At 39.2% G+C, this 23,309-nt stretch overlaps 1 protein-coding gene across 5 annotated transcripts in view; it reads right to left on the bottom strand.

Annotated features, from left to right (window-relative positions):
- MOSPD1 (motile sperm domain containing 1) overlaps window positions 1-23,309 on the bottom strand; it is a 60,529-nt gene that overhangs the window by 16,765 nt on the left and 20,455 nt on the right. For 2 of the 5 annotated variants that reach the window (XR_013813224.1, XR_013813225.1), the window contains exons 5-6: window positions 17,419-17,580; window positions 10,513-12,772 (exon numbers count right to left, since the gene is read on the bottom strand). Coding sequence is in view for 2 of the 5 variants with exons in the window: in XM_079765228.1 (XP_079621354.1) it covers window positions 17,276-17,580 (305 nt within the window). In the remaining 3 variants the exon portion in view is untranslated. The other 3 variants (XR_013813226.1, XM_079765229.1, XM_079765228.1) reach the window with 3 other exon arrangements.

The following is a 23,309-nucleotide window of genomic DNA, read 5'->3' as shown; positions in this document are numbered from 1 at the left end:
AGGGAACATGCATTTTGACTTTATTTTCCCCAATGAAGAAATTAAGATGGAAAAGAAAGTTTTTTCCTAAGTCCATAGTTCTAACTCTCAAGAATCAAAGTGTTATAGTATGTATGTGCGGAGCGGGTAGGGGGGTAGGGTTTTCTCTAAGAAAAATTAGATAAAGGAAGGCTTTTATAGAGCACTTAAAAGAAATGCAGGATTGTGCTTAAGATGTTTTTAACTTTTTATTTTGAAATAATTCTAGATTTATAGGAAGTTGCCCAGTCTTCCCAATGATTACATCGTACATAATTATAATACCATATAAAGACCAGAAAATTGACATAGGTACAATGTGTGTGAATAGCTATTTTATTACATGTATAGATTTGTGGAACCATCACCACAATCAAGATACAAAACTATTCCATCACCATAAAAATCACCCTGGTGTACCTCTTTATAATCACACACCCCCCAACCATCCCTGAACTCTGGTAACCATTAATTTGTTCTCCATCTCTATAATTTTATACTTTAAAGAGTACAATTTGCTTAAGAAAGGATTGGCACCTCTAGTTTTCATAGAATCTCAGGCTTGAATTAGTGAATTCTCCAGCCCAACCTCCTGTCCCATGCCCAGATTCCCTCTACAATATCTCTTCCAAGTGTTCATACAGCCCCCACCACAAACCAGAACCTTGATTTTTGGGGGAGTGTTAAGGTATTTGATACAAAAAAATTTTAGACCAAGGACATTGTTTGCTTCCATACACTTATTCAATAATTAGCAAAACTCTTATCTTTAGATTAAATGTTACAAAATGCCCTCTGTGTGTTGATATCCCCATCACACGCTGTTCTGTCCAAAACAAACATCTCCCTTTTCTATTCCTTTTAACTAGTGAGGCAAGAAGCCTGGAAGGCTCACAGAAAATTTCAGAAATTCTTTCCTTAACTGTAGATTAAATAGTCTTGCCTTCAACAACAGGGGCCTTTCAAATGTAAGTGGTTCATATATGGAATTTATTTCCTGGGCTGATTGTGAGTGTGTTATCTACATATCTACAATGGTCATTCCTTGAGATAATCTGAACTGAAGCCCAAATCCCCTGGAGTCTAACTCCGAGGACTCCCTTGTGGGAAAGAGCACTACAGGGTCCTCTATAGCCCATAACATCATAAAATAATGACTAAAAGTCATGCTAAGACCAGGAAGGGCTAGCAGAAGTAAAGCCATGGGGGTTCCATGGCTCAGATTAATTTGGAATCCCTATCCTCTTCTTCCCTGGACTGCTCTGCAATCTTTCTTCTTTGCACAAACTTAATTTGCTGTTCATGTCACAAAGAACACTGTACTCTCAACTAGATAGCAGCACATACACAAATCCACTCAGACCCTTTAGGATGTGCCCTTTAGAAGAAATTACTTCAAACAAATGGTTCCCTTTGGGGCCAGCCCCAGAGGTAGAGGTACGGCAGATATCTGACTTTAGGCCAGGAGACACTACAGTTTAGTGAATGTTCTCTTCCTTCTTGAAGTCAGAGCAATGGTGCTCCAGTTCCCTACTTTCTGAGTAGGGGCTCCTGCCTTCCAGAACATTCATCACTATCCCCTGCAACAACCATACTGTTGGTCCACAGGTGAGGAGAGAATGAGGAGCAGTGAGGGAGGGAAAGAGAGAAAGCATCTAGCTATGTGCCCTACACCAAATGCCATTGCTTTGGGTCCACATCACAGCTTACAACCCAAAGGCCTTCAATATGCATGAAGAATGCAGCTACTCATGTCTTAATGTCTTCTACCTTGCCAAATAACCCAAGTAGAATTTGTAATTTCCAAAGTGAAGATATTTCCAACTGACTTAATAATCCTGAGATGTTATCAGCTGCCATGGATTTTAAAGGGGATAGTTATGTGACTATTTGTGTGCTGTCATTTTCTTCCACCATTTTCGTGGTAAATGGAAGGAAGACAGGGACAGGTTATAGTCTGGGTGCCAATTTTGGCCCTGCCCTTCCTTGCTGGGCAGCCTTCTTGTGGATGCCAAGTAACTTCAACTCTCAGAGCCTCAGTTTCTTCATTTGCAAAAGAGGTATAAATAATAACTGCCCTCTTAACCTTACAAAGATTAGATAAATAGATCTTAGAAACGTCATTGTAAAAGTTTCAGAGGAAAATATAGTGATTAAAACATTCAAGTACAGTACTAAACCTGTTTTAAATTTTCTTCACTGTTTAGGAAAACATTCTTAAAATAATTCAAAATGTTACCTATTTTGCCGTATATGGCTTTTTTGGCCTATTTTGAGTCACTTTTTAGTACTAATTATATTTTTTAGCATGACGGAAAGGTTAGCCATAAACTATTATGAAATCTGTGTTAAACAAAAATCAAATTCCACTGCTAAAGTCTGTTTTAAAAGAAAGGGTTTATTGAGTCATATGCTATCCAGAAAAGGACCAGGTTCTGGGGCATGAAGTCTAAACCACCAGCAGCATGGCCAGATGGAAAAGACAGCATGTCCTTAGACCTGGAGTTGCAGACTCTTTCATATCTTGTTTTGGAAAGGAATGATGTAAGTTGTTTTGAAAGAATTTACATTGGCTACAGATAAGGTGGGCAGGAAAAGGTGAAGCAGAGGCAGCTCTATGGTGGGTGCACAGTCTGTAAGGAAGAAATATTTACTATTGATTGGCTACAGGCCACAGTCCTGAAAGTTCATGCACATGAAGGATGCTATGACATCTAGTGGTCAGTAAATAGATGCCAGAAGATTGATTCAAAGCTCCCACATATATTCAGGAATGCGAGCAATTCTTGTTAGTTGCCCCACAGCTATTAACTGCTTAACTATTCCTGTTCCTTTCTTACTCTCCAGCTACTATAATTTAGAACATCTCAGAATTTTTCTTTAGTCATTCCATTTATAATGTGGGATTTTTAAAAAAAGTATATGGAATAAAGTAATCCAAATAGCTATTTATAAGGCAGAGATGATACACTAAGAATTTGATTTCACGCATAAAGGCAATTAGCTTTGTTGAGCCAGTAGGTTTACTACTTTTCAGGATTACTGTTTCATAACAGCAAGTTGTATCCAGGTCATCTGGTTGTAAGTAGAAAGTGAATCATAACCCCTGTGACAGTCTATCACAGGCCAGTTTGTGTGCCTTTTCACCTGGCCTGTTTGTGTGCCTGTGTGTTAGGGCAGATTGCCCTGAACAGTATTCCCAGAGCTTTGATCTGAGAACTTCATCAGGTTCCTGCTAGAGTCTAATTAATCATCAAATTAGTTCATTGCCATGATGATCCTGTAATGCAGGACCCTAAAGTCATTAGGGCAGCAGAGAGAAGGAAATGGCCTAATCTCCCAGGATTAGAGGGGAGAAGTTCCTAAAATCTAATGAGTTCCTGCTAAACTGGGGCATGCTCCAGGAATTATGATTTTTCTATCTTTCCCTGTAATACCCCTTTCAAAAAGCCACCCAGAAAATAAAAGGGCCTATTGCATTGCCCAGCAGTGCTCAGGCATTTAAGGCTTCCTTCTCAGTGTAAGCAATTCACACTCACACAGAGCTATATATGTAGGCTTAGACCCCTCCGGCTGGTTGGAAAGTGAAATAGCAGCCAACTATCTGCCCTTCCTGCCTATCTACTATGAAACTGGGTGTTTTTTGTTGTTGTTTTTATGCATTTACCAGTTATTTTGGTTTACAGCAAAACCTTTTGTTCTGGGAGAGCTGTGGTTTGCAGTTTGGTTCATATTTGGATCAACAGTCACTGTCAAAGGGAGTGAGTTTGATAATTGCTCCAGTTTGTTTTTCTGACTACTCTGAAATATTTAGCTATCTACATGATACCATAGTAACTTCTTGAAAAGTGAAAAGATCTTTCAGTGGAGCAAGTGATTGCTTGAATCACTGCAGCTTGGTTTTCTATTATTGTTGTTACTAGAGGCCCGATGCACGAAATTCATGCAAGAGTAGGCCTTCCTACCCCTGGCTGCCAGCACCAGGCTTCCCTTGGCACCCAGGACCTGGGCTTCCCTCGCAGCCCCAGCTTCGTCTGGAAAGTCATCCAGTCTAATTAGCATATTATGCTTTTATTATTATAGATCATCAAGATGACTGGTTGTTTTTGTGTAAACACATACTATATATCCTTTACTGAGTTGCTCCACAAATGAACTCCCTAGCTGAGAGATAGCATGCTATAAGTAGTTAAATAATAAACTCAGAAGCCAGACAGATCTAACTTTATTAAAAGCAGTGATATCTTAGAATGGCCAATAATATCTCTGAGCTTTAGTTTTCTCATCTATAAATTGGGCATGATAATATCTGCCTTGAGGTGTTGTTGCAGGATTGTTAGGAGATTATTTTAAGTGTTTACTCTGGGCCAGGCAGTCAGTGCTTCCTAACTTTTAATGCACATACAGATCTTGTTTAACTGTTGACATGATTCAGTAGGTCTGGAGTGAGACCAGAGAGTCTTCACTGTCAATAAGCTTCCATGCTGCTGGTCCACAGGTCACAACTTTTGAGTTGCCAGGGTCTAGGTATCAAGTGCAAAGTGCCTAGCACAGTTAGTACTTAATACATGGTCACCCAAAAATAATTCACTCACTTAAAAATTACTGAAAAGATGCTCTAGCCAGTTTGGCTCTGTGGATAAAGTGTTGGCCTACGGACTGAAGGGTCTAGTGTTTGATTGCAGTCAAGGGTACGTACCTTGATCCATGGCCCCTGTCGGGGTTCATTCAGGAGGCAACCAATTGATGTATAACTCTCACATTGATGTTTCTCTGTCTCTCCTCCTCCCTTTCCCTCTCTCTAAAAATCAATGGAAAAACACCCTCAGGTAAGGATTAACCAACAAACAAAAATTACTGAGAAGAAACCTTTTTTTTTCCCCACATAAGTAATATCTATCTACCTATAACTATGTTCTTACAGTCTTTACAAAATGTCTCTTTGAAACTGGCCATGGTTAGTAATTTCTGAAGGCAGGTGAGGGGTAAATGAGAGAGGTTCATTATACTATCCTGTCTGCTTTTGTACATGTTTAATAATTTCCATAATAAATTAAGTTAAAAAAGAAAACCCCAACAGGATTTTTAGGGCAGCGAAACTATTCTCTATACTAGAATGGTGGATACATGTTATTATACATTTGTCCAAACCCATAAAATATACAACACCAAGAGTGAACCCTACATATATGATGGACTTTAATAATGATGAATCAATGTAGGTTCATCCATTGTAACAAATGCATCACTTCGGGATGTGATAGTCGAGGAGGCTATGAATGTATTTGAGAGGGCAGCGGTATATGGGAACTCTCTAGTTTCTGCTCAACTTTGCTGTGAGCCCAAAACTGTTCTAAGTAATAAAATCTATTAAGAAAAAAAATCCCACAAACAGAAAACACCTGTTTCCTAACAGCCTGAAAACAGAAGATACAGTTTACCTAGTATACAGTGATTAGCTCCAAAAACCTGATCATTAGTAGAGAGGTTTCATTTCAAGTCCCTAAATAAATCCATTCCTAACCTTGCCTCCTATGACATGATTGTGTAAAAGTAATTTATCCATCCATCCCAGGATTTAGCACATTTTCCCCTTACCATTAGCACAGCTCACACTTCAGTTTGTCAAGATGGATTTTGCATTGTTTTTCTCTACCTTGGTGGACTAAAATCTGTCTACAAGCTCATGAAATAATTTTATTTATTGAATCATAGCTTTTCCCCACCTACCTGGATCACATCCTAAACTTCCCGGCTTGTGGTTTCATTAAGTCTGTGATTCACAAAGCAATCACTCAGCTAATAGAAAAATGCATTTAGTGGACTGGACATTCCCCTCATCATCTTCCTACTGGACTCAGTTTTTATTAGGTACTGAGCTAACATAGCCCAGTGTAGGTGTCACTTTAAATTTTTGGACAGCTTTTGATTAACCAAGTGACAGGGGCAAATCAGAGAGAAACTAAATGAACAAAATAAAGGAAACAGCCAGATTAGGTTTAATCTATTTGCATGTTTTTTTTCTCTTGGTTATATAAAGCGTCTCCAAACCAGTGTCCGAATTGATTCCTTTCTTTTTCTGCCTATGACTTATTTAAAGGGTCTTTGATGTGGTAACTGGACAAGGCTTCATCTCAAAGTCTGGGTCAACTCTTTGTCATTTTGTTTGGTACTTAATCCTGGAGAGTAATGTTCTGCTCTGGTATGTTGTTTATCACTTCCTGACTATAGGTGTAGCAAATATTTTCCTGATGAAATAATCACTAACTTGACATTCTGCTACTGAGATAATACAGCTAGGCTCTGTAGAGAATCTTCTAGTGTAGCTGCATGGTCCCAGTATCACCCTCCCTCTAATTATTATAAACTAGAGTCCCGGTGCATGAAATTCGTGCACGGAGGGGGGGTGTCCCTCAGCCCAGCCTGCACCCTCTCCAATCTGGGACCCCTCGAGGGATGTCCGACTGCCCTCTCACAATCCAGGACTGCTGGCTCCCAACTGCTCGCCTGCCTGCCTTCCTGATTGCCCCTAACCACTTCTGCCTGCCAGCCTGATCACCCCCTAACCACACTGATGCCAGCCCGATTGATGCCTAACTGCTCCCATGCCAGCCTGTTTGCCCCCAACTTCCCTCCTCTGCCGGCCTGGTGACCCCTAACTGCCCTCCCCTGCAGGGTTGATTGCCTCCAACTGCCCTCCCTTGCAGGCCTGGTCCCTCTCAACTGCCCTCCCTTGCAGGCCTGGTGCCTCCCAACTGCCCTCTCCTGCTGGCCATCTTGTGGTGGCGATCTTGTGTCCACATGGGGGCAGGATCTTTGACCACATGGGGGCAGCCATCTTGTGTGTTGGAGTGATGGTCAATCTGCATATTACTCTTTTATTAGATAGGATAGAGGCCTGGTGCACGGGTGGGGGCCAGCTGGTTTGTCCTGAAGGGTGTCCCGGATCAGGGTGGGGGTTCCCTTGGGGCGTGGGATGGCCTGAGCGAGGGGCCTGTGGTGGTTTGCAGGCTAGCCATGCCCCCTGTTGACCCAAGAGGAGGCCCTGGTATCTGGAATTTATTTACCTTATACAATTGAAACTTTGTTGCCTGGAGTGGAGCCAAGCCTCCTGCTCACTCCGTGGCCGGCAGCCATTTCTTTTGGGGTTTTTGTACCTTCTATAATTGAAACTTTGTAGCCTTAAGTGGAGGCCTAGACCGGCCAGGGTGTGCGGAAAGCTTTGCTTCTTCCATTGCCGGGGGAAACCCTTGCCTCCTGCTCTTTCCAGCTCCGTAGCTGCCACCATTTCTGTTTGGATTTGTTTACCTTCTATAATTGAAACTTTGTAGCCTTGAGTGGAGGCTTAGGCCTGCAATGGCAGGCAGAAAGCTTGGCTTCCTCTGTTGCCTGGGAAACCCAAGCCTCCCTCCTGCTCTCTGTGGCTGTAGCCATCTTGGTTGGGTTTATTTGCATATTTGCTCCTGATTGGCTGGTGGGCGTGGCTTGTGGGCGTAGTGGAGTTGGGGTCAATTTGCATATTACTCTTTTATTAGGTAGGCTTGTTCCCTTTAGGCATGTTCTCTCAAAATGTCAGGGCTTTAGATGCTACTTGAAATCTTCAATCTCTTTCATAATAGCAAAGTTTTGAAACCTCAGCGTTCTATTTTGTTTTCATGTTGAAATCCTGGAGGTGTCTTCTGGGCAGCTGCTATATAGTTTTTCCACTCAATTGTTTGGTGAATGAAATATCTAGGAGACACTCATTTCCAGAATCCCTTCTAGAAACCTGAAACTTTACATGCTGACTTTGTATAACTCCTTTTGAAGTGGACTCAGGTAGCAGAATTGTGGAGGCCTAACAATCTTGAGGTGGCAGAAACACCTGCAGTTACAGATAATTATAGCTATTGCCATGGCTCTTGGTGTACAGTGCCTAGTTGCTAGATCCTTTTTAGGATGAATCATAATTGCTTTCATAATGAAAACTACCTCTTTACCTTATCCTTGATTAACCTTTGTAATACTTATGGCCCCTTAGTAAGCTTGGTTCTTTCCTCAATACCCTATGTTCAGCCCTTTTAATCATGGCAGGAAAAAGTTTTCTTTCTGGTACACAGGTAATAATGGCGCATACATTGCAGTCTCAAATATTTCCCTAGAAACTATTTCAAAACAACTCTATGTTGTGGCACATGCATCCTTGCCTTTTCTTATGAAGCCAACTCTTTTCCATATATGAGTCAAACCCATCCTTTAAAAGCCAGCTCAGGTACCCCCAACTCCTACAACATTTGTAGGGTATGCCATGCATTTCAGCATGGAATTGGATGAAAGGCTGTCTAAGTTCCATTTTCTTTTCTGCCCTTCCCCAACACCACCACACATTCAACTGTGAATTTTAATCTAGACAATGCAGATACACAGTGTATGATCACTTGCCAGGCACCCAGTTCTTGCTGATTACAGCCTGTCAAAAATGCAGCATTGTTTTGAATTAAAGGGCAAGACTTAGTGGATTGAATTAAGTAATCTCTAATAGGAAGATCCAAGTTTTATGATTCTAGGAATCTACTTTGGCAATTAATTTTGTGGAGGCCCTTTTATAAAACTGAGAAATCACATTCAGCAGAGAAGAAAAACAACTGCCAAGGGGAAACACTGGTTACAAATTTAGTAATTGATATGAAATACTGCTACTGAGTCATCAAGAATTAACCTCTTCCAAGATTATATGGGAATTAATGATGCCACATTGTTGGCTAGCACTTTTATTGTTTTGTTTTTTACACTTAAATTTTTATTTCTTTTGGAGTTTATTCTGGTGGAATGCATCAATCCCACTTCCTTTTTCCCCCCTAGATGTCCATCTAGTTGATTTCATGCTATTTATTGACCACTATTTTGAGATGATACCTTTATCATGTACTAAATTCCTGGATGTATTTGCATCTGTTTCTGTACTTCTGATTCTTTTCCATTGGTCTATTCATGGGCAAATACCACACTGTTGGAATTTTGGGGTTATATATTTTAATATTGGGAAAATTTCCCCCTTTACTCTTCTTTTGAAGAGTTTTCATAGCTATGCCTATTTCTCCATATGAATTCTAGAATGAACTTACCTAGGTAAAAAAAAAAAAATACCAAACCCCTTGGTATTCTTATTGGAATCATGTTAAATTTATATAACTTAAAAATAAAGGAAAATTTTATGATGTCAAGAATATACATATCCAATAATATCCCAGATGTCTTCCACTTGTTCAAGTCTAGTTTTGTGTTTACCAGGAGTATCTTATAGTTTAAAGGTTTTGAGACTTTTTAAAGATTAAACCTAAGGCTTTTTAGTTTAGTTTTTTTTTTTTTTTGCTATTATATTATTAAATCTCCTAACTTGTGTTTGTTTGTATACATACATGTATCCATGTAACCTTGGAGTGGGGTAGGGTTTTCTATGATTCAAAACACAGAAGTCATAAAAGATTAATAAATTCAACTACCCCAGAATAAATTTTGCATGCTAAAGACACCATAAGCTAAGTCAAGAGAAAATTATAAACTGAAAGGAAATATATGCAACTCATATCACAAATAGCTCCTACAAGTCAATAAGAAAAAAACTCACCCACCCACCAGAAAGCAGGGGTGGGGGGACAAAGGATGCAAATAAATTAGTCTATGAAAAGATATACTCAACCTCACTTATAAGTTAATAAAAATTAAAACTATACTGAAATACCATTCCTCATGTATCAGATTGGAAGACACATGGCTAATGAAACTATGAAAGAACAGGCACTCATGCATTGCTGATAGAACTGATCAAGGAGGAACTGGTAAAATGCATTATGCTACAGGCCTTACAAGAAAATACTATGCAGCTGTAATTTAAAAAAATGAAGACACTCTTCAATTAATCATATAGAAAGTTCAATTACTGATATAGTGTTAAGTAAAAAAAATGCTAGGTGCAGTATAGTATGTAAAACATGCTACCATCCTATATAATAAAAGCCTAATATGCAAATCGACCGAACAGCAGAACAACCGGTTGCTATGATGCACACTGACCACCAGGGAGCAGATGCTCAACGCAGGAGCTTCCCCCAGCCCGCAGGCCCCAGGCCAGCCAAGGTGGGTGCCAGTGGGGGCCCCCCAATCACCCCGCCAGTCACCCCACAGAGGGAGGTGACTGGCAGCAGTGGGTGGGGGTGTGGCTGGGGGGCAGGGCTAGCGAGTGGGCGGTGCCAGGCCGGCCAAGGCGGGTGCCAGTGGGGGCACCCTGATCGCCCCACCGGCTGCCCCACAGATTGGCCCTGATCACTGGCCAGGCCTAGGGACCCTACCCATGCAAGAATTTCATGCATTGGGCCTCTAGCTTTTATATAAAAGCATATAAAAATAAGGTTTCCCCCACTATCCGAAACTATTCTCATTTTTATGCTTTTAAGGAATTGCATCCCTATGAAACCTTTCAAAAGCTGAAACGGTGTAAAGCAAAGAAGCAATTACCTTAGGACACATCTTGCTAATGGGTGCAAGATAATAAATCACACATGCTCAGAGGTCAAAGCTATGGCGGCTTGATGCTGACATGCTGAGTGTAATTCCCAGGTAAAGAGCTTGGTGGGGTCCACTCTTGCTGCTCCGGGTGCATACTGCAAAACAAACATTGAACACTATTTTTGCTTGTTGCCTTTTTCATAAAAGCAAAAATCCTTTTCAGATCTTTTGGTTAAGGGAAACAAGTATTAAGTAATACTTTTGTAAAAGAAGTGGCATAAAGCAAACTTTCCAAAAGCAGGGGATACCAGTGTATATGTATTTGGATAAAGACACAATAGCATGTTTAAACTAATAAAAGTGGTCACTTGTAAGGTGATGAGTGGACAGGGAATGAGGTAGACAGGGATGGAGAGGAGTAACTTTTCACTATATACCTTTTTAGTTTTTTAGTTTTGAAGCACATGACTGTTACTTTTTCAATAATTAAAAATATTAGCTGCTTTGGTAAATTAAGAAATTTAAGATATTTAAGCTCACATGTTTTGCTCATTTTTTTCTATTTAACCCACAGGAATAGGAGATAGTTTAGGAATTAGGAGAGCTAAAACTTTTGAGTTCCTCAGAATAACCCAAATAAAATGTGTAAATCAATGTGAAACTTGTGTCTTCATTTTCTTTTATTTTTTAAGTACCTTATTTTTATTACAATGTGTTATCACATACACACACATACCCATACACACACACACACACACACACACACACACACACACACACGATTTAAGATGGACAGAGAAACAAGGATAGCCTCCAAACAGGTTTTTTTTTTTTTACAAAGTTCAAAATAGATTACATTGACATTTATGTGCTTTCCATTCATTACACAATATATAGACATGATCCGTTTAATGATTTATGCTCCCCCAAATGGTTAAACCAATCAGGATTTTCTGTGAAAGAGTGTATGTAAAAGCTTTTAGGTTAGACTCAAAGAACTGTTTCCTGCTAAAACCAACCTCAGGCATACATTTTGTGTTTACATATACTCCTTGAGAATACTACAGTAGCAGTGCATAAGTTCATTCTGTAAAAAGATCTGAAAAAAGAATTGAGACTCTTAATGCATTGTGCTCTCAGATAAAAATCCTAAGTATGACAGTAACAGTTAAAACTGCATATATGTGTTAGAGATCAGAAGATGCTATAAAGTAATGTAAATATTTGTGCTTCAGGAACTTTTTTCATAAGGTTGTTTTTAATAATAAATATAAACTTAAAAATGTCTCAGTGACTGATATAAAATAGACACAGATATCAAGGATTTTATATACTTGGCTTAGGGTTTAAAGGTGAAAAATCATCTCCACATAAACCATCCGGTATCTGGTAATCCCAACCTGGCCTAGTCTCTTACAGTCAGGCAAGGGGCTGGGGAGAAAAAATAGATTTTCCTCCTGTTATCCAGAGGTAAAGCCAAGGTGAACCATTAACTAAACACATGCCTACCTTCCTTTAGATTTCTTAGACCAAATAAGAGAGGTCAGCCTACTTTTATGAGGTTTAAAATAACCCCACATATTTGGTGTCTGGACCACAACCTATTCTGTAATTCAGAAGATGCATTAAATATGTCCTGTCTTCTGTGAGCCCTAGGATAAGCATGATTCCTCAATATTTTGTGCTTTATTAAAAAAACCCTCCACAGATTAACTGTAAAACTCTTATTTCAGAAACACCATGGCAACTGTTTATAATAGAAGCCAAGGTATAATTTACATAGTAATGTTGATGTTTGTAGCAAGGAAATAAATGTAATTTTATTTTTAGGCTAGTCAATTTGCTGTTTTAGGCCTTTAACTAACTTTGAAGGACGCATGAGCCTAACAATTAAAGTAAATTTAAAGTGAATTAGCAAAAAGATGAGAAAATAACAAATGTTTTAATGAAAGTCTTCTGCACAATAGGTTTAGATATAAAAAGAATTTCTTCAAAGAATTTCCTCAGTGTTACTCAGAAGCATCCTGGTGTGTGTGTGTGTGTGTTTTTATAACATAATGTGCTGGATTCCTTTGAATAAAATTATAAAGTAATTTAAAATATATATTATATATTTATAATCACTGTAAATCATTCAATAGTTTATAGCATATTAATGGAGTGAAATAGAGATAAAAGGCAGTCCACATTCATATTTTCAAGATAAATTTACTTCAGAAGTCAATTGAATTCCTTGCTCATGTTCTAAATATAGCCATTGTGATAAGACCTGAAAGAAAAGAAAATGAAGAACAGTTAAAGACATGCATTTTACAAAATTTTCCATTCAATAAGCAATTGTTTAGCCCTCAATGAGCAAATAAAATACAGCACATAGGCAGGTACTCTACCAAGAGCTTTAAGTCAATTTGAATTTAGTTGATATTATACAGAAGAAATCCAATTTATAACAAAGGGCAGTCACTGGATATATTTAATGTCAGAACATAGCTAATTTTTTAACCTCCCATTTTATCCAATCACTTCAGCTGTATAATAATAGCAAATGTGCCATTAAAGTGTCAGTAAAGCCAGTTGACTTCATCAACAAAAACTTTGTGGGCCTATTTGCATCCCATGGCCCTAGGGCCACAAAGAGACAGAAGTGGAGTACTCTTGAAGAGATTCCATACATAAAACCATAAAAAATTTAATAAAATGTTCAGTCCCAAATGAGTGGTTAAAAACCACAAATGTGGGACTGGGGCAGTCAGAAAACATACCCCAAAATGTAAAGCTGAAATAAGCCTAAAAGATGAACAGAAAAGATACAGAACAATGAGATGGGCAGACATTCAAGTGAGGGAAGGGCAAGGGCAAGGGCATGGAGATACTAGTAAGACTAGGACTCTCGATGAGCTTTTCAGGGATCAATAAGTAACCTAACCACTCTAGTTAAGGATTTATGTAGGGCAGCAGCTAGACAAGAGTAGCTCATAGAGATCTCAAACAGAGCATGGAAAGTCTTAAATGCCAAACTATAGATTTATACTTCATTTTATATACTATGGCAAGGGTGGGGAACATCCAGCCAGCAGACCATATAAGGCCCTCGAAATCATTTGGTCTGGCCCTGCCAAGGTATTAGGGTTACTTAATTAAATGTTTGACCAATATATAACAGGCTAATTTTTAAGCTGATAATTTTATATGGCCCAAGAATCCTATATAATAAAAGCCTAATATGCTAAGTGTCCGGTCATCCGTTCAGCCATTCAACCAATTAAAGCATGATATGCTAATGATATGCTAAGGCCATTCAACTGCTTGCTATGACGTGCACTGACCACCAGGGGGCAGACAATTGGTCAACCAGTCGCTATGATGTGCACTGACCAGCAGGGGGTAGACGCATGACCAGTAGGTTAGCTTGCTGCTGGGGTCTGGCCGATCAGGACTGAGCAAGATGGTCTGGACACATCCTGTAGCCCTCCCATGGTCCCTCCCAGGCTGGCCAACCTCCCACATCCCTCCCCGGCCCAAATCATGCACTGGTGGGGTCCCTTGGCCTGACCTGCACCCTCTTGCAATCCGGGCTGAGGGTCCCCCCACCAAGTGCACAACTTTCGTGCACTGGGCCTCTAGTGATGTTATAAATATACAAATGTCCGTTGGCAGTAAAAAGGTTCCCCACTCCTGGACTATGGGGAAACATTGAAGGTTTTTGAGCAGGGAGTGTTGGTAGTGAAACCAAAACAGAATGGAAAGCAATCTGACAGCAATATAATAGATGGTTTTTTTTCTGGGGGGAAAAGACAGAAATAGGAAGAGAAGGGACACAGTCAGAAGATAGGGAGACAATATAGAAAACAATTTTGAAATTAGAAAGAGAATTTGAGAATGCACCAGCCTAGCTAGTGTGGCTCAGCAATTGAGCATCAACCCAGGAACCAAGAAGTCACCAGTTCAATTCCCAGTCAGGGGACATGCCCAGGTTGTGAGCTTGATCCCCAGTGGGAGCCATGCAGGAGGCAGCCAATGACTTCCTCTCTCATTGATGTGTCTATCTCTCTATCCCTCTTCCTTCCCCTCTCTCTAAAATGCAATAAAAATATTTTTTAAAAAACAAGAGAGTGCACCAAGGAATAATGAAAAGAGTTGGCATCTCAGAGAAACCAAGATGGTGGCATAGGTAAACACCTAAACTGCTGCCTCGCACAACAATTTCAAAAGTACAACTAAAAGGCAAAACGAACATCATCCAGAACCACAGGAAAGCTGGCTGAGTGGAAATTCTACAACTAAAAGGAAAGAGAAAAGCACACTGAGACTTAGAGGAGCTGCGGAAGGCAGAGGTACTGAGACGCGCGTGCGGAGAGGGTGGGCAATTGAGTGCGTGGCTGCCTTTCTCAATCGGGAGAGAGACAAAAGCTCCCAACTGCACTGAACTCCAGTTCTGGGAGAGACTCTGGGGACCCAGACTCATTCGAGGAGAAACTGGACTGTCTGGCAGCGGGCGAAACTCGAGGGTGGCTTTCTCTCAGAGGTGCTTGCAGCGATTACTGCGGGAGACTAAGACCTGGGGGCCTCTTAGGGCAGGGCTGATGGGGAAACCAATGCTGTCTGCTCCGCCCTGAGACTCCGCCCCATCCAAGCTGAGCATAGAGGCTTTTTGCAAGTCTTGTCTCATAAGGGTGCCTCCAGCACAGAAGCTCTCCCAGTGTAGACACAGCTGATCCTCACAGCCAATTGACCTGGATGTCAATTCCTCCAAGTGATACCAACAACAATCAAGGCTTAACTACAACAAGACTGTACACACAGCCCACAAACGGGTACACCAAGGGTGTCCACCTCAGGTAACTGGGGAGGCTGAGCCACTGGGCCCTATAGGACACCTAGCACAAAAAGCCACTCTATCAACACAGGGAAGCAGCCAAAATGTGAAGACAAAGAACAAGATCACAAATGAAAGAAATGGAGGAAAGCAAATGACTGGATATAGAGTTTAAAACCAAGTTATAAGGTTTTTCAAGAATTTTCTAGAAAAGGACGATAAATTTAGCAAGACCCTCGAGGATATGTAAAAGGACCAACTAGAAATTAAGCATACACTGACTGAAATAAAGAATAATATATAGAGATCCAACAGCAGACTAGAGGATGGCAAGAATCAAGTCAAAGATTTGAAATACAAAGAAGCAAAAAACACTCAAACGGAAAAGCAAAAAGCAAAAAGAATCCAAAAATATGAAGATAGTGTAAGGAGCCTCTGGGACAACTTCAAGCGTACCAACATCCGAATTCTGGGGGTGCCAAAAGAAGAGAGAGAGCAAGACACTGAAAACCTATTTGAAGAAATAATGACCGAAAACTTCCTCCACCTGGTGAAAGAAATAGACTTACAAGTCCAGGAAGCACACAGAACCCCAAACAAAAGGAATCCAAAGAGGACCACATCAAGACACATCATAATTAAAATGCCAAGTGCAAAAGACAATGAGATTATATTAACAGCAGCAAGAGAAAAACAGTCGTTACCTATAAGGGAGCACCCATACGACTGTCAGCTGATTTCTCAACAGAAACTATGCAAGCCAGACAGGAGTGGCAAGAAATATTCAAAGTGATGAATAGCAAGAACCTACAACCAAGATTACTCTACCCAGCAAAGCTATCATTCAGAATTGAAGGGCAGATAAAGAGCTTCACAGATAAGAAAAAGCTAAAGGAGTTCATCACTGCCAAACCAGTATTATATGAAATGCTGAAAGGTATTTTTTCAGGAGAGGAAGAAGAAAAAGGTAAAGATAAAAATTTGAACAACAAATACATATCTATTAACAAGTGAATCTAAAAACCAAGTGAATAAAAATCTGATGAATAAACTGGTGAATATAATAGAATCAGGGGCATAGAAAGGGAGTGGACTGACAATTCTCGGGGTGAAAAGGGTGTGGGGGTGCGGGAAGAGACTGGACAAAAATCGTACACCTATGGATGTGGACAGTGGGGGTGGGTAAGGGCAGAGGGTGGGGTGGGAACCAGGTGGAGGGGAGCTATGGGGGAAAAAAGAGGAACAATTGTAATAATCTGAACAATAAAGATTTATTAAATTAAAAAAAAAAAAGAGTTGGCATCTCAGAAGAGATGAGAGTCTCTGAGCAAAGAGTCATTCATCACCAGAACCTTAATCCTTCACACATTAGGCAGCTACTGAATAAATGTTCCATTGAACTAATTATAAATTTTCAAATCAGGATGACTGAAAAAATGCCTTAACAGGAAAAAGGGGAACTGGTTTAAAGAGAAAGGTTCATTACCCAGCCTGTGTGGCTCAGTGGTTGAGCATCAACCTATGAACCAGGAGGTCACAGTTGGATTCCTGGTCAGGGCGCATGCCCAGGTTGCGGGCTCGATCCCCATTGGGGGGCATACAGGAAGCAGCCAATCAATTATTCTCTCTCATCCTTGATGTTTCTATCTCTCTCTCCCTCTCCCTTCCTCTCTGAAATCAATAAAAATAAAGAGAAAGGTTCACAATATTAAACAAGGCTGCACTGTTCATCTCTATCACTGTATATACTTTGTCTAAGTTTTCCCTAGGATCAATTCCTTGAAGTAGAAAAGCTGTATCATGGAATATATGCATTTTACACATATTTTATGTCATTGTAAGTCAGTATAAATAAGATAATTGAATAAATACAGTATTAGGTACTAGATAAGCTAAAAAGAACTAAATGTGAGTAAAACAATTAAATCTTAAAATGTACTTGGCCTCAACATATATTTAAAGCAATCTTTTATGTTTTGATAAAAAAAAAAAATCAAACCAGCACCACCACCATGATCCAATATACATAAGACCATCACTGCCACCTCCAAGCCATACATATTGCCTACACATATGCCCCAAATCTTTAAAACACTTACCTAAGATGTAAGCAGCCACTAATTTTTGATTCACACTTAAGTGGAGGTAGAGAGGCACCAGCGATTCCACATCCCCCAGTGTAGGAAGCATCAGAGCTGCAATGCACACCACTGCCAGGAAGACAGTTAGTAAACTAGGTCCTGAGGAGACAGTTCTGTTTTCTGTAAAAAAAGACAAAAATCGCTGAGCTGCTTCCAAAAACAACTTAGACAAAAGTTTGTTCACATATACTGTCCACCATTCACCAGGATTCTGGTTTTGTCTAACTTCTCTGACTCTTTCTCCATCACTCCCATTCCATAGGGACCTATCTGCTGAACTTATCTGGAAGCCTATACTTCTCTGAGTCATAGAGTGGAATGTTGAAACAGCATTGTGAGGTAGTGGGTTCCTATTGAAAGGCTACTATCCTTCCACACACTCTTCTCACCGTAATCAGTAGAACATGTTCAAGCATGTATCAGATGTGTATGTTTATAAATTATATGCACAAATACTGTCCTATTACACTTAATATAAAACTTTTAAATAATGGGCTAAAAATAGACATTGAAATTCTGATGTTTTCTTCCTGTACCCTAATGGATTGCTTATGTGTACTTCTTTCTGAAACACACTGCACTAGAGCTCCACTATCTTCTAGAAGTATCTCATGTAGGTCTCCAGACATTTGGTCCTAATAACTACAGTATCCTGCTACCAATTTTGAAAATGTTAAGGCAGCAAAAAGGCACTATTTGAGTGTTTTAAAGCTGCCTATGAAAACTCTTGCCCTCTGCTCTCTTCCCATTTACAGCAAAGAAGAAAGCAGCAGAAACAATATTTGGCAAATATTATGCTAAGTGAAACAAACCAGTTACAGGACAAATACTGCAAAATTCCACTTATATGAAGTGTCTAAAATTGTCAAAGTCATAGAAGCAGAGAGTAGAATTGTGGTTGCTAGGGGTTAGGGGTGTTTGAGATGGGAGTTACTAATCAACGGACATAAAGTCTCAATTATGTGAGATGAGTATGGTCTAGAGATCTGCTGTACAACATTGTACCTATAGTCAACAATAGTGTTTTGTACACTGAAATATTTGTGAACAGGGTAGATCTCATGTTAAGTGTTCTTACCACAATAAAATAAAATTTATAAAGCATTTATTATCGGCCTTACTATTCTACAGTTCTGGGTATATGTGCACAATATCCATACCCATATTTTTAAGAAACCCATTAAGAGCATTTTCTGTTACTTGGCTTTTCCCACTACCCTTCCTTTCATTAAAAGGAATAGCAACATAATCTTTGTCTTTCGTTAATGAAATAATGCTGTTTATTTTATTATTAAATGCAGCTTTTCTAAATTATTAATACTTTTGCTTTTGTGCAAAGTTTAATTGAGCATTGCCAAAACCAGGTAGATGAAAACAAATTCAAATTTTATAGTGATTACTGTTTGAGGTGAAATAATAGCATTAATACCTAAAAACTTGCCCATGAACATAGACATGAGTGGTGAAGGCCTAGATCCTGGAGCGGGGCAGGAATCGAGTGGTGGGGGGTAGGGGGATAAAGAGGGGGACATTTGGTGGGGGAAAATACCTCAAAACAAGTCTTGTTTTAGTTAATAAATGAAGTACCTTTACATTTATATTTGTTGCAAAGATATGTTTTCCTTGAAAACATTGACAATTACACTGTTCACTGCAAACCTACAATAGAGATAAATTTTAAGTAATCTTTAGTATTTAGAGAAATTCAAAAAACATTTGCATAAATGCTTGAAGTTTTTCAAAATGGAAATAGCTCTCTTTTTTTAAATCCTCACCTGAAGACATGCTGAGAGAGAGAGAGAAAGAGAGAGAGAGAGAGAGAGAGAGAGAGAGAGAGAGAGAGAGAGAGAGAGAGAAATATCAGTTGCCTTCGGTAAGTGCCCCATTGGGGATGGAACCCACAACCCAGGTATGTGCCCTGACCAGGAATCAAACTGGCAATCTTTTGGTGCACAGGATGATGCTCAAGCAACTGAGCCACTCCACCTGGGCAGGAAATAGCTCTTTTTTATGATTGTTGTAAAAATTTTATAGAGATACAGAAATCATAAAGGTTCCTATGTAATCTCATCTTCCTGAAAAGAACACTATTTGCAGCTTGCTACAGATCCTTTTGGATTTTATTAATGCCCATATAAACATGTAAAATAATTTTTACATAAATGAGACTATAATACACTGTTATAATATTATACTATAATATACTGTTCTATACCTGTTTTTTCTCACTTGGGAATATATTTGAACCTCTTTCTATGTTAATATGTAAATTAGAACCTTGTATATACTTGCCTGGCATCCCATCTCATAAACATTTATAATTTAATCAATCCCCAACTGATAGACATTTATATCCTTTTCAACCATTTATTATTATAAATAATAATAAGGAGCCTAATTTTCTTAAGCCAGAGTGCACTGACTCAAACATTGCAAAGACATAGTTCATTAGTAATGTAATTAAGACAAACCCACTAAGATTCAGCTGCATCTTTTTAATAACCTGGGCTGTAGTATTATGTAAAAGTATGCTTTGTGGGTTTCCTTTAGTTAAATTTCTAAATTAATATATACATGATTATATTTATGTGCATACACAAGTCCTAGAAAGTAACATGGAACATTTAATCAGCATATTTGTGAAGTGTATGGGATTATAAGGGCTGCTTCCTTTTTAAACTTTATTGCCATATGTTTTTAGACAATAAATTTGAGAAAATAAATCTCATTTTTACTGCTTTACAATACATTTAAAAATCCGAATCTTTCATGAGCATATCCTTTGACCATTTTCCAGCTAGCTCAAAGAGCCTCACAAAATTGTTGTATTGATAACATGTCTAAATAAACACTTTCCCAGCTAAAGACATGAAAAAAATAATACCACTTCAAAACCTCTCAGAAAACAATCTCAATTTGTTTCAAAATTTTAGTTCAGTCCTAGCCAGTTTGGATAGAGCATTGGCTTGCAGACTGAAGGGTCCCAGGTTCAATTCCGGTTAAGGGCACATGCCTGAGCTGTGGGCTCAATCTCCAGTGTGGGGCGTGCAGGAGGCAGTCGATCAATGATTCTCATCATTGATGTTTTGTCTCTCTCTCCCTCTCCCTTCCCCTCTGGAATAAATAAAAATATGTAAAAAAAATTAGTTCAGAAAAACTTAATGGGAAACCTGAGAATCCTATATACAGGAAATCACACATAATTCACTATAGTCATGTGCCAAATCTGATGTTTTGGTCAACTACAGACTGCATATACAACTGTAGTTCCATAAGATTATAATGGAACTGAATAATTTTTATCACCTAGTGATATTGTAGCCATCACAGTGTCATAGCACAACACATTACTCACACGTTTTTGGTGCTGCTGGTATAAACAAACCTACTGAGCTACCATTTGTATAAAAGTACAGCACATATAATTATGTACAGCACATAATTCTTGATAATAATAATAAAAGATGATGTTACTGGCTTCTGTATTTACTATACTACATATAATTTTTATCATTATTTTATAGTATACTCTTTCTACTCTAGAGTTTGTTGTAAAATAGTATGCCATGTTATGTAGGCAACAGCAGCCTCACAGGTCTTATGTTTTCCATGTCTCTTGATTGCATCATTTTCTCTTGTGCTTGATTTAATCTCGTGTTGTTCTGTGCATTAACATGCTTGCTACACAGGTTTGTAGCCTAGAAGCAATAGGCAATACCATATAGCCTAGGTGTGTAGTAGACTATACTATGTAGGTTTGTGTAAGTGCACTCTATGATGTTTGAACAACAAAATTGACTAATGTCACATTTCTCAGAATGTATCCCAGTGATTGAGTGACACATGACTGTATTAAAAAAATAAACAGAAGTTTAAAATAGCACTTTGTCAACATAGACTAAATCAGTCACCATTACACTCTATTAGAAACATATCGCCCTTGCTCTAGAGTGTCCATAGCAGTGGAGACCTTGTAAGATAAAGAAAGCCAACCAAAAAAAAAAAAAAAAAAAAAGAAAGAAAGCCAACCAACCAACAGACCCTACCAAATAAGAAGTTCAGTGAAGCTATAGTCAGCCACAGATTCAACAAACCATTGATTTGCAGTTGGAGGATGGGGAACCCATGATACGAAGGGCCAAATAAGACACTTAAGCAACTGTTGATTTTAGTATTTGGGGGGCGGGGGTTCTGGAGCCAGTCATCCTTGGGTACAGAAGGACAATTTTATTCTGTGCCGAGGACATAATGGTACACCAGACAAATAAGAGGCCTTGCTTTCATTTAGCTTCCTGACATGGATTTCTTTTTTCAAAACAGAGATCACCACGTGTTATTCCAGTATCACCTAATTTAATTTATTTATCTACTCCAATTTTACAATTAGAAGAATACTTTAATATATTTCAGATACCAAAGATTCAATATAAAAATAAAGTAAGAACAAAATGCTCAATTAATATACATTGTAATTATTTAGCCTTTCAGGATAATTTTTCACCTGAATTCTCATACACTTAAAAATAAAAGAGGATAGCCCTAACTGGTTTGCCTCAGTGGATAAAGCATCAGCCTGCGGACTGAAGGGTCCCAGGTTCGATTCCGGTCAAGTGCACATGCCCAGGTTGTGGGCTCGATCTCCAGTAGAGGGCGTGCAGGAGGCAGCCAATCAAAGATTCTATCTTATTATTGATGTTTCTATCTCTCTCTCCCTCTCCCTTCCTCTCTGAAATCAATAAAAATATATTTAAAAATAAAAATAAAAGAGGATAAAAATATAACTAAACTTTTAACTCTTATTCTTGGCTATTAAACTGGTCTGTTAAATACAAATGAGTTCCAACGATCACTTTTTTAACCATTTGAATGCCATAAGCATCTATAGCCACAAGCAGCGGGCCTTTTTTAATTAAATTTAAAATATTGTGACAGTTAACTTAAATTATGAATTTAACATAAAAAACAAATGTTCATTTTATGGCCTTTCTTGTTCTAGAGAAAGCATTGTGAAAGGGGAATCTTGAAGATCATAAATATTTATAAGTCAACTTAATATTGATCTAAGGTTAAAGTGGCATTTGACAAAGGGTCTCTTTCAGCTTCAAAATAAGAAAAGCTGGTCCTATCAATCAATAACAGTTGCTAAGAAGAAATCAATCTACTAGCTACTCCCCAGTCCCTAGTTTTGTTATCACCAGGAAATCTGGGCACTCCCTACATGGACCGAGAAGCCTTGCCTACAGTAAATCAAAGAGGCATTACTCCCTGTGTTATCGAAATAAACATGCTAAGATGAACAGACTGATAGGGAATCTATGAATTAATATAATGACAAGTAGACTTTATGTGACAATTTCAAGGGCAGCTGCTATCACATTTATATATCACTATCAAAAAGTTCCCATGATTTTCTATGGAAAATTTATCTACCTCCTCTTTTAATGGGGTTGGAGGGAGATAATGAAAAATTAAGAAGGAGAGGGAAAGATGTCCAAAGAGTTGAAGATGAGGATACTGTCAATGTTGAAAGAATCCTACCTAATAAAATGGTAATATGTAAATTACCATCACTCCGCTACGCCCATGATTGGGCCAGCGGGAGGCGCAGGGGGCGGGACTTGGGGTGGCCGGGGTAGCCGATTGGGCCAGCGGGACGCTGAGCTCGCATGGCCAGCGGCGGCTCGAGCTCAGCGTCTGCGCCATGGCTGTGCTGCGGCACAGAAGGGGCCTCTGGGGCAGCGAGCTCACATCCAGCCGCAGACCATCAAAAGCAGGGGAACTGGGTGCCTGTCTGCTCCGGCACCAGCAGACAGGCACCCAGCTCCCCCGGGATCGAAAGCGACAGCGTG

Source organism: Cnephaeus nilssonii (assembly GCF_951640355.1).
Source record: "Cnephaeus nilssonii genome assembly, chromosome: X".
Classification (NCBI taxonomy): Eukaryota; Metazoa; Chordata; class Mammalia; order Chiroptera; family Vespertilionidae; genus Cnephaeus; species Cnephaeus nilssonii.
This window is presented reverse-complemented; position numbering and strand designations above follow the sequence as displayed.